This window comes from Parasteatoda tepidariorum, chromosome 7 (genome assembly GCF_982258835.1).
Source record: "Parasteatoda tepidariorum strain Cologne lab strain chromosome 7, Ptep-v5.0, whole genome shotgun sequence".
NCBI classification, from domain to species: Eukaryota; Metazoa; Arthropoda; class Arachnida; order Araneae; family Theridiidae; genus Parasteatoda; species Parasteatoda tepidariorum.
The window spans coordinates 71,676,151-71,689,026 of record NC_141761.1 but is presented as its reverse complement, the minus strand read 5'-3'; the positions used below and the strand labels follow the sequence as shown (position 1 = coordinate 71,689,026).

The 12,876-nt window shown below is 31.5% G+C and overlaps 2 protein-coding genes across 3 annotated transcripts in view; one reads left to right on the top strand and one right to left on the bottom strand.

The window, feature by feature from the left end:
• LOC107448495 (uncharacterized) overlaps positions 1-8,247 on the top strand; it is a 52,859-nt gene extending 44,612 nt beyond the window's left edge. The window contains exons 8-11 of the mRNA XM_016063722.4: positions 282-1,002; positions 2,347-2,437; positions 4,927-5,075; positions 7,886-8,247. Coding sequence (XP_015919208.4) covers positions 282-1,002; positions 2,347-2,437; positions 4,927-5,075; positions 7,886-8,121 — 1,197 coding nt within the window. The 3' untranslated portion in view covers positions 8,122-8,247. The remainder of the gene's footprint in view (positions 1-281; positions 1,003-2,346; positions 2,438-4,926; positions 5,076-7,885) is intronic.
• A 2,025-nt stretch (positions 8,248-10,272) lies between these two features.
• LOC107448577 (macrophage mannose receptor 1) overlaps positions 10,273-12,876 on the bottom strand; it is a 29,531-nt gene continuing 26,927 nt past the window's right edge. For both annotated transcript variants that reach the window (XM_087168050.1, XM_087168051.1), the window contains 2 exons: positions 12,564-12,614; positions 10,273-10,589 (listed from right to left, as the gene is read on the bottom strand). In XM_087168050.1, the coding sequence (XP_087024176.1) occupies positions 10,366-10,589; positions 12,564-12,614 (275 nt within the window). In that variant the 3' untranslated portion in view covers positions 10,273-10,365. The remainder of the gene's footprint in view (positions 10,590-12,563; positions 12,615-12,876) is intronic.

Genomic DNA, 12,876 nt, shown 5'->3' with positions numbered 1-12,876 from the left:
TAATTTATTTTTTACCAAATAAGTAAGATAGCTTTGGTTCTTTTAACTGTCATACAGAAAACCTGAAGAATGCATCATTTATTGGTTCCAAAGCCATTCAGAAAGCAAATATATTGTTTTAACCCTATGTGAATTAAAAAACGAGACAGAGAGAAATAAAAACTAAACGACTATATGGAGCAAAATAATTTTGCATAAACAAATATTTGATGATTTAAAGTATCGTAGAAAAGTTGATTAATATTCCTTGACCTGAAATTTAATATTAAGAAAATTTTTAGATGTCGAAACCTCTAACAACTACTGAAGCCCCAACAACATCCACAACTGCTGATCTAACTACTACCACAACTACAATGAAGCCTACCACAACAACAATGAAGCCGACTGCAACCACAACTGCAGTACCAACAACTACCACTACAACTGAACCAACAACTACAACCACAACAACAAAGCCAACAACAACCACAACAACTGAATCAACAACTACTACCACAGAACAAATTACAACAACCACAACAACAGAGCCAACAACAACCACAACTTCTGCTCCAACAACAACCACAACAGCTGAACCAACAACAACCACTACAACTGAACCAACAACAACCACAACAGCTGAGCCAACAACAACCACAACAGCTGAGCCAACAACATCTACAACAACTGAGTCAACAACATCCACAACAACTGAGCCAACAACAACCACAACAGCTGAGCCAACAACATCCACAACGACAGAATCAACAACAACGACTACAACCGGACCAACAACAACAACTACCACTGAACCTACAACAACGACTACTACTGAACCAACAACAACCACTACGACTGAATCAACAACAACGACTACAACAGAATCCGCCACAACCACGACTACAACAGAACCCACCACAACCACGACAACTAAGCCAACTACAACTACCACAGCTAAACCGACTACAACAACTACTACTGAACAACCAACAACTTCTGTTCCAGTTACGACTGAAGCCCGTAAGAATTTTGCATTTTTTTGAAAATAATTTTATTAATAGCTCTGTACTGTTAAACTTGTTTCAACAGTGAGAAAATGATCGCATGCACATAAAATAAGGAACAATTTCTCGAATCAGAAAGATGTTACTCTCATATCATATTTATCATAGGTGACTAATAGTAGTTCTAAAAAAGGTTTTGAATTATGATAAATAACTCGCCTTTTTACTTCAAATGCTTTGTTGTAAGTGCTTGTAGGTCATAATTAAAAAAAAGTGCGATAATTTAAAGTTACGTGTCGATTCGCGAACTAAATATTAAAGGAGAAAATAATTTATACATTATAAAAACATATAGTTATAATATACTTTGCTTTTTATCATTAACTAGTTAACTGCAGTTTAACCGATTTTTTTCTTTTGTTTTTTCGTTCATTTTGCGTTACATATGAATCTCAAAAACAACGTGTTTAAAACTTGTGCTGATTGATTCTTTTGTTTAGAATAATGGGTCATCATATTTCAACATCATATTTCAACTTTATGGAAACATCATATTTCAACTTTAGAAGCATACATCGGGATATATTTCATACAGAGGGTGTTCCATACGACAACCCTTAATAAATACAGAAAAGAAAACTTATAAACATTAGGCATCACAAATTAATATATAAGTAAAGAAAAAACAATAACGCTCTCGAAATCTTTTGAATTACTAAGGAAGTAAGGGGTGATATCTTACGTGATTGCCGAACGAAACGAAGAAGAGTTGAAAGGCGATTTTTAGAAACAACCCCGTTTCTTATCAGGTACTCAAACTGGTTTTGATGTTTTTACCCAGAGTTCCTTTCTGGTTGTCTAATTTTTTTTGATGGTGCTTTTGCTTCTTTCATACTTAATTGTAAATTTTCGACCCCTAATGTTTATACGTTTCAACTGAATTTTCGAGAAGAATTAGCAAAATGTGCGTGAAGAGTGGTGGTTGCTGAACACTCTGTGTTATTTCGAGATTGGAGTATTGAATATCTAATGCTCAATATCTCAAAAGTTTTGTTTAGAATGAAGAAAACAATGCACCCATAAATAAGCAAAATCCTCATTGTCTTACTTATTAGGATTAGTGCAGAGTTTTCCCGTTATATAGCAGTGTATCTGTTAACTCGGCGCACTTTTGACCGGTAACATATGAAAATTGCCCCATTTCCTTGCGGACACATTGTGTTTATTGGTTCTACCATGTAAATAAACCACGGAACACCTCTAAGGTTACAGCAATATTGTGATCTATGCTGCCCGTTGGAGAATGCATTTGTGTGATCTGCTTCATCTAAGAAATTTATGTTTGTTCATTTTGCTTCAGCTGAAGAAGAGGGTGAGACTTGTGCAACACCTCCTCCTCTCAAAGCTTGTGAAGATAGAACGACAAATATTGTATATGGATTACTCTCGGAGTGAGTTGAAAAGTTTTCATAATAATAATTTTGTTTCCTCGTTTTACTTCATTGAAGCTTTAGTGTCTGTTATTCAATGACAAATCTTGAAAGTGAAATTTTGCTCCCTTTTCGACTAACTCTAATTTTAGCTGAAGTTTTGTAATGTATGAAAATATAAAGTACCATTAGTTTACTGTCCTTTATGAGTGGAACTCATTCAGTTTTCTCTTTATTTTCAAAGTTGCCATTTCATTCAAATATTTACTTTATTGTTATTATTATTATTTCAATAGCTTGAAGTGCAGTTTAGCATGAATTGAATATTCAGCTAAATTTAATTTAATTTTTTTATTTAATAACGGACGTTGAACAGCTGACCGAATTTCCGAATTTCGAGTTAACGACTATGAATGTTCAACTCCATTTCCTTGTAATTTTGAATCCAGCCCAGAAGATAAGGAAACTCTTGGATCAAGCATTGGGAGAAACTAGCCTTCATTGAGAACTTTTTTGATGGAAATAACCCACATTTTCGTTACATGATATGGGAAATCATAAAACATCCCAAAGTTAGCCCAACAATAAGGGGATTCTAGATCCGTCTACCGTTGAGGATATTTTACGTCGGAACTGTAATCTGTGTGATCCAGGTGTAGGATTTGTATCAACCAGCCTCATGGGGAGACGAACTTTCTATCCCCTGAACCACCGTGACTCATCTGCTAAACTTTGTCAAAAACGACTTGCGATAAGTTACTGAGTTCTCATATTGAACAGTTGTTCAAATACCAGTTGCGGCTTGAGACCCACCAGATTAAAGGGCGTAATACTGACCACATTGCGAAAGGTTTGGACCCTTAACCTTTATTACATTCCTATCTCCCAACGGATTTTGTTGAAGAGATTTACTTTACGTTTCGTCATGAAACTAACTAACATGTAACTAAAATAAAATATATAACAACAATAACAAAGCTTTTAAAAAGCTTTTAGTTTTTCAAGTAAACTTAAGTCTAAGACAAAAATCAGTAATTTCAAAATAAATAAAGGTAAAGTAGAATTACAATAATGACTGTTTTAAATTTAGTCTCTAACGCATTAAAAAAAAAAAAAAAAAAAAAACTTAAGTTAAGTCAAAATACCATTTTAGTAAGATAATTTGTAGCAGTTTAGGAATAAAAAAAATTTAGTAGTAGGGGAGAGGGGGGCACATGTGAACATGGTATGTTTTACCAATATGGTTTGAAATAAAAAATCTCTAAAAATTTTCAATTGATGGCAATACTTGTCCTACCTCTTTGAAAAACTTTCAGAACAATGAGACATTTTGTTGTTCTATTCTGACAATTTCTTTGCATCAGCTGGTGTTGTATATATTATAATCACTCGTTTCTTCAAGTGAAAGCATAGTATAAATCAATTAATAAACTAAAATCAACTATTGCAGACCATTATATGAACATTCAGGCAAGTTTATGACAATTATTCTTTTTTTTTTTTTACTCAATTAAAAATTCTTTATTTTTCAAGTTAGGTTTAAGAAGGATGATGGGGCACTTGTGAACAAAACATCTGAGGCAGATGTGAACAGTTCACAAGTGCCCCTACATAGTATTAAGATTATTATCCTCATGATATTATAAGTTTAAAAAATATGTATGCGTTTAAAATCATTATTATTTAATTTTCCATAATTAATTGATTAATTTTTCCTTTAAAAATTTTTTTTTTATTAAATGGTTGATCGCGCATCATGCATATTAACTGTTGCACCTGAGAAAATAGAATTGCCAAAGCTACAAATGAAAACATAGAAAAAATGAAAAAAGGCATGAAAGAGTATTAGAGAAGAAAGAAAAAGGCCCATTACAACTACCGAGGAACATGAAGTTGCGAAAAACCCAACAACGGAAAAATTATTGTACAGCTGAAAAATTATTTTGTTATTGACAGTACTGTTGTACATTTTAAATTCACATAGTAAGCTACAATCCCTTCAGTATAATGCGTATATGTATCGGTTATATTAAAGATTTTTTTCTTTGAAATATGATGATTGCTTTGCGTTTTTAATCTTGTTCATATGTTCCCCAGGCATGTTCATATGTGCCCCCAATAGGGGCACATGTGAACAATTGAAGTCATTTTTCTAAAATATCATAAAGTAAAGAAATATTTTATTGAAAAATCTCAAAAAATTCCAAAGACAAAGAAAAGACTATTTAAATATATGGACTTCTTTACTATGAAAAATTTATGATATTTTTTGAAAAATGAAGAAATAAAAAAATGTTTTCACATGTGCCCCCCTCTCCTTTACCTAGTTCCCAATAATTACTTATGAAACTACCATTTGTAGTTACTAAAATGTCATTAGTAATTAATAATTTTAACACTCAGAAATAACTATGAATGTGTCATCAGTAGTTATTTTCGATAATTTTGTTTTTAATTCGATTATAGTGTTTTTAATTTTAACTCTCATGAATTCTGTGTTCTCTTTTTAGACAAGGAGCTCTATTCACTAACCCTAACATGAAAATGAAGTGCAAATATGTTTTCAAGGAAGGTTCTGGTTTCACATCAAATGTAAATTCTATAATAAAAAAGCCTTTTGAAGGGAAATTCGATTGCGGCGTCAACTCTGGCATGACTGGTAAGCATATTCTAAAAATAAAAAAAAAAAATTGAAAGAAAATAATGCTTTAAGCAATATATAAATCTTTCTAAATATATCCTTACATGAGATTAGGGTATTGAAAACTTATAAGCCTATTGGTTGGCTCAGTCCCGTGTTCTGTAAAGTTCATTAACCCCCAGAGATTGGTATGCAATCTAATCTATCAACATGATTGCTGCCAAGGCTAATATATTTGAAATATGTCCTGTTAGCTAACGGAATAAGTAATTACAGGTATTGCAATACAAAAAAACAGTTTTTGAAATAAACTTTAAGTTAAAAATATTTACTATTAAAATTTCTTTGAAACGTGGATCACTCACCTTGAAGTGAGTCATTTGACAACGTTATAATATTGTCAAATGACTCACTTACTGAGATTACATAGATTTTTCTAGGGTTCCATTTTGACCGCTAGATGAAGAATGGTTTGCTAAAAGTAAAAAAAATATGTATGAAATTTGGGATTAAAAATTTTGTTGAAGCTTAAATTTTATATGTTTGCATCACCATTGCAGGCTTTAAAAAGGCTTGTAACTTAAAAAAGCGTTAAAAATGTTGTGGTGATTATCGTCGTAACTGACTTTAAATTCGATAATTTCTTACTCGAAAAATATTATTGGTTTTTAATTGAGTTCAGAGCACTGATCTCGTATATTTTTGCATTTCTTAGCATTTTTTTTACTTTCAAGTTTTCTGTAATCATATGGGTAATTAAGAAAGAAAAATCTAAAGCTTAGAATATGAAGAGTATTTTACGTGGATATGAATTTTTTTCAGTTCTTCGCATGTTTTCAAGTTTTTTTTTTAAAACTTCCGCTCTTTAATATCGAAAGCTACTCTTTTCTGCCCAGCTCTTGTCGCTGCTAACAATAGGATATATGTTTAATCTGTTGAATGATCGCGTACGCAAAAACGTACTATATAAGAATAAATATTTTTTTTATAACCGTCGTTTGACAGCCGAACCAATTTTTTACGTTTACGACTACTATTGTTCAACTCCGTAGCCTTGTAATTTTGAACCCAATCTAGAAGACAAGGGAACTCCTGGGTCAAGTATTGGGAGAAATTTGCCTTCGTGGAGGACTTTTTGATGGAACTGACCCGCATTTGCGTTACATGGAGAGGAAGACCACGAGAACCTCCCACGGTTAGTCTGACGGCAAAGGGACTCTTACCCATGATCCGTTCACCACTGAGGATATTTCACGTCAACACTGCGGTCTGTGTAAGTCGGATTTGGAATTCGTATTGACTGGGATTCGAACCCGGTTCGTCTCATTGGAAGGCGAACGCTCTATCCCCTGAGCCATCACGGATCAAAATAAATGTTTTGAAAAATTCATAAAGATACGAAATCAGACACAAAAATATACTTCTTCTGAATTAGGCCATCGAAAAAGGGATTGGGAGCTGTCACATTCAGGAAAAAAATAATCTTTATACTTCAGTCACGAAATGTCGGGAATTCCTTAAAACTAATCTTTTGAATAAACCATCATATCTTTTGAAATATTGGAGCAAATAAAAAAAAATGTGCTCAATTATAAAAATTTGTTTATGCAAAATTATGCAAAATATTATGCACAATATTCTTTTTTAACTATTTATTAGTATTTATTAACTGTTATAGCTATGAGTGAGAAATTTTGAATTGTAAGGTTCATTAATAAAATTTAAGTAGAATAAGCCTAAAAGTTCTTAAAAAAAGGAAAATTTTAGATTTTGACTTTTTTCTTCTAGTTTTATAACTCTTAAATTAAATGAACGATTTTGCGCTAATTTTGGATTTTGTGATTCAAAATTACACACTGTTTTAAATTTTCTAAGAATTTGCCTGCAATTCTTCTCAGAAGATTATGATAAATAATAATTTATGAACGGTGGTGGCTCGGGAGAGAGAACCCGGATCCGAATCCCAGCGATGGCTGGTCAATACGAATTCTGCACCCGGCTCGCACCGGCCACATTTTTTACTTAAAATATCTGCAGGGGTTGATGGATCAAATGTTAGAGTCTCCTTGCCGTTAGGCGAACCGTGGTTTTTTTTTTTGTGGTTTTCCTCTACATGTAACACAAATGCAGGTTAATTCCATCAAAACGTCATTTACATAAAAAAATTTCTTCCAATTCTTTATCCAGGAGTTTCCTTGTTTTTCATATTGAGTTGAAAATTACAGGGCTACGGAGTTGAACATTCGAAATCGTAAACTCAAAATTGGGTCGGCTGTTAAACGACGGTTATAAAATAAAATTTAAAATAATAATGCTAGTAAGAAAATAATCTTGCATGAAATTATCTTTGAGTAAAGAAACATTAAAGGCAGCCATAAACATTCGTTAACTAGTTATCAATTGTAAACAATTACAGATAAAAGTAAAACGTGCCAACATTAGAGTTTTTGGAGGCAAAAATTTTTAACATGGGGTGAAACATATGATAAGTGATTTTGGTGCAAGATTTTTTTGCCTTGTTTAGGGCTTTCCGGCATTCTTTAAATTATATATGAAAGTTCGATTTGGAGTCAACTTGAGAAAAAGTGTTCCTTTTCACAATTTTTAGGGTTGTTGAACTTTAAATTCGGTGAGATATTACACCACAGTTCTTACAGTGTTGTTTGTTGTTACTCAATCTATTTTACTCTTTAATTTTCTTAGTGAAAATTATTGCATGCCTGTAACACGGTTAACGAATAAAATGTAATTATTTTCATGGTAAATTATTTCAAAAATGCAAATATTTAGCACTTTGGATGTCTAAAATGACTTTTCTTGCTTCACAGGGATCAAACTGTGCTTCGAAGGTGATTTGAAATATATTGCCATTCAATGCACGAAATTGAAGGATAAATATAAACTGCCAGATGATAAAAAAAGGAGTTCTGGTAACAGCAAACGAGAACCGGGTCTTGCTACTTGCAAAGAAAATGAATTAATTGTGTCTCTGTTGCTGGAAAAAGATACAGACACAGGAGACATCAATGTCAGCATTGAATGCATAGAGTTAACACAAAATTAACGTTCTCTTTACTACTTTTGATTGTTTAAGTAGTGGTTAAACGCTTAGAGCAGATTATGCTATACACATGAGCAAAATAACCGGTCTCATAATTTACCGACAATTTAGAAAACATTGTTTCCCACTCCAAGATTAAAAATTAGTTTCGAAATTTATCAACAGATGGCGCTGCTTAGCTAAAAATTGATTCCAAGCAGATGATTGAATAGATGCAGCAAAAGTCTGGTGTAGTCTGAGTACAAAAACTTAAAACATAAATATAAATTTCTAAATAATAAAAAAGAAGTTCTGGAAACAGCGAACAGTCACTAGGTCTTGCTTCATGCAAAAAAATGAATTAGTTGCTTCTCTTACGTTTAAAAAAATGCAAACACATGAGACAATCAATGTTAACATTGCGTAGAGTTACTGCAGAATTAAAATTTTTTTTTTTTAAACTTTAGAAGCATTTCTCAGTTTAAGTAGTGTTAAATCATTATGCTCTACTCATTAACCTGTCTTTATACCGCGTTCCATAATTTATAAGGAAATTTAAAAAAACTTATAATAATAAAAAAGTCAAAGAATGGAAATACATGGTTTGATTTCTCCAAATCACGTGTCGAAATTAGAAACAGTGTTCGTCACTAGGCAGCGCTGCTAAATGAGAAAAGCTATAAGAATATTTTCAGGAAAACCACAACTTTCTGCAACAATATGGATGAAAAAAAGAAAATGTTGCGATTTAAAATGTTAAACTTTTTTCACTAAACTTTTTTAACAACTTAAATTGATCACTATAGCACATTAAAGTTTATAACACTATTCTTAATCGATAAAGAATCAATATTTCGATATTTTTACCTGCGCTAAACAATGATAAAAGAGAAAGATGCAGAGTATACTTATCGCACTATGCTTTCATGTTCCTTCCTTCCTTTTTTTTTTATTTCTTAACTTTCATATGTATTTATCCATGTTGCAAAAAATAAAGATATGCAAATATTTCTCCTCCTATTTGATATTTATATCTATTTTGCGTGAGGACTTAAACGTGAGGGCTATTTGTTAACATTCTCTCTTTTGAGCACTATTTTTCTTTTCTTTAAAAAATCGAAACAAATATTTTCTTTTCCCGTTTCTTCAAGAAAATGTGACTCGATAAAATTAGATTGATTGATTTCTTTTCTAATTTTCTTTTTTCTTTGTTTATTTCAAAAATATTAGAAGCTTAGTATAACATATTTTTTTTTAACGGATAAAATCCTATTTAGCGGATCACTTATGTGAATTTATTTTTATAGCTTTTTTAAGAGCTAAAAATACTGTTTTTTCATTTTCTTTTTCCATTTCAAAATCAAATTAAAATTGAGTGATCTAAAGTAAGTTAAGAAGGAAAAGTTATGTTGCTTTAAACTAATTTTTAAAATTACTTTAAAAAAAATCAATTTGCCTTTTAACATAATTGTTACCCACTTGCATTTTGTTGCTTATGAAAGGGAAAAAAAGTATAGGCTAAAATAAAAAATTACACGGAAGGGCTCATCATTATCAAACAATGAAAACGTGTTGTTTAGTTGACTTTTTTTGTATTTTAATATTTCTGAATTAGCCTACCAGGTGGCCGAGTGGTTAGCGTGTCTGACTGCGGAGCCATTGGCCGCGGTTTCGAACCCTGCTCCTGCATGGATGTTTCTTTCTCTCTCCGTGTTCTATGTCCTATCCTCTTTGCGTGAATGTGTAAATGTGACCGGTCCTATAAACGGGTTTGTGGTTGTGTGACGTGGGCGACGCTGCTCCAACGCCGTGGCTTCGCCACAGGTGCCTACTGGGTAACGAGAAGAGAGTAGCAGTTCTGGCATTTCTGTGGCCAATGGGACAAAATGTCCGCCATTAAAAAAATATTTCTGTATTAATATTACTGCTCTGGGCCATAGATGGCGCCCATGGAAAACAAGAACAATTGCACCCCCTGCCTTAAAGGCCGACGATTACAACAACAACAATAGTATAATACAATAGTATAATTATACTTCTGTTTTGTTAGATGGCAATTTTCATAGCACAAAAACTGCACTCTGCAAACTCTTAGAAAACACTCTTTACCTTTATCTCTTAATAGAAACACTCTTAATATGTTGCAACAAAAATTTAAAAAAAAAAGAAAATTAATTAGGAAAATATTCTTTTATTATGTTTTCAATCCAAATTTTAAAATTATTTAATGCACCACAACGTCGTCAGTAAATACATAACAGTGTTTTTTTATCTCACATTTTCATAATTATCATAATAATCATCTGCTATCACAATTTCATTATCTGATTTGTGTCTTGACATTTGAACTTTCAGTGGAGGATGTTGGGACGACCTCCTTTGTTTTCCATTTTTATCATGAGCACAAAAGTAATAAACGACAACTGATTGAAGGAGAGCGACGAACAGTATGCAAAATATAACACCAAGGAGAGCCTCTGTTGAGAATCCACCTGATTTTTTTTTTTGAAAAAAGAAGTTCGTTACTCTAAATAGCGTATATAAAATAAAACATAATTTTATGGTATCAAAAGATGAAATTTCAATCAGAAACTAAAGATTTTTTAAACAAAAACGTGTTACTTGAATAGCGCCTTTAAAATAATAAACAATTTTATGATATCAACAAATACATGAAATTTTGGTGTGAAGGCTTTCGGACTGCTAAAAATTTAGTGTTATTTCTGGAAAATGTGATCATTAAATCACATGTTTAAAGAGTTTTCTTATATTTTGCCCATGGTACATTACGAAACGCTAACTAATATTTATGTGCAGAAAAAAATAAAAACGCTATTGAAATCAATGGAATTGCTAGTTAGTAAAAGGCTATGAAAAGCATCGTAACCAGTTTTATTGCCAGATAAAATTTTGAGGTATTTTTATTTATCACCTATCAACTCTTTGTTTAGTTCATCATTAAAAATAAGGTTTGATATTTTTCTTCCCTGTCTTCTTGTGCGTCAGTTGTGATTCATTAGACTTTTATAGCGTTGCTGATTCTTTTTTTTTTGTTATGAATATAAATTTTTGATCTATACTGCGTGTATTTTTATTATGTCATTTTTCACAAAAATTTTAAATACACATACTAAGAGTAGTTATTACGGAACACTCTCAAAATGAGTCATCAGTCTTCACAAAAATTTAAAAACCTCATTATATTAAGAGTAGTCGTTACGGAACACTCTCAAAATGGGTCATCAAGACCTCGTTGAATCTTCAAGATCTCATTTTATTAAGAGTAATCATTACAGAGCACTCTGAAAATGAGTCAGCAAGACCTCGTTGAGTCTTCAAAATCTCATTTTATTAAGAGGAGTCATTACGGTGTACTCTGAAAATGAGTCAGCAAGACCTCGTTGAGTCTTCGAAATCTCATTTTGTTAAGAGGAGTCATTACGGTGCACTCTAAAAATGAGTCAGCAAGACCTCGTTGAATCTTCAAAATCTCATTTTATTAAGAGGAGTCATTACGGTGCACTCTGAAAATGAGTAAGCAAGACTTCGTTGAATCTTCAAAATCTCATTTTATTAAGAGGAGTCATTACGGTGCACTCTGAAAATGAGTCAACAAGACCTCGTTGAATCTTCAAAATCTCATGTTAAAAATAATTTCTCAGCGTGAAATAAATTTCTGTTGGAGAAGTTATTTTTACTTAAAAATAAGTTCTTAAATGAATAAATAATTTAATGAGAATAACTTCCGTTACAGAAGCTGTTGTATTTACTCTAAAAATAGAAAAAAGTATTTACTAAAAATAGTTACTCTAAAAATATTTTCTATATGTAGCAAAGCAGAGTTTAATACTCCAGTCTGTAACACAGGCTGTTCTTTTAACTACATAAGCAAAATCTAATGTAGTCAAATAATAATTTATGTCTATTTTTTATATAGAAAGTTAAAATCACTGTTGTAAGTTCCTTTTACTTAGGAAACAACTATTGATTTTTACAACTCAATAATTCTTATTTCTCAGCATTTTAAAAATGCTCTACAATCCAAAAACTGTTGATTTCCAAATTTGATTCCAATCCCAAATTTGTTTTCCATATCTAATTACGCTGCATAAATAAGGCAAGCAATTTCGTCCTTCGAAATTTTAATAAATGTTTTATATTAAATACCATAAAATAATTATTTTAAAAATAAAATATAATTTTGATTCCCTTTTTTGTAAATACACTATCTAAATCCAAAATGTATATTCGATTTTTGGCTTTATTATACTGCACTGTGTAAAAATTTTAGTACAACTTAATGTTATGAAACAGGACTAAGAACAAGAGCTAAAAAAATTTGTTTAAATTTTGATGTTTTATAATGTAAAGATCCTGAATAAAATGGTAGATTGAATATAAATATAATTTAAAAACAAACAAATCAATAATAGTAGAAATAAATAAATGTAGAATGCTGTACTTACTAGAGCATGCAGGGGTTAAAGCTTCGCTGCTCGTCGTTCCATTTGCAGTAACTATGAAATAAAGTATATAACATTCAAAATAGTTTTCAATTATTGATAAAAAAATTTCTTTAAGTATCTTGGTGAAATGAAACGTTCTTATGAATTTTGAGTCAGAACTATCAGCAAAACCACTGTGCTGAATGTGCTAAAATTTTGGTTTCAAAATATCCAATTATTGTAGCTTTGTGAAAGAACACTTTTTTAATGACTTAATAGTAACGACATAGACGATTACTTAGATTTGAAAAATAATTATCTCTACATAAAAAAT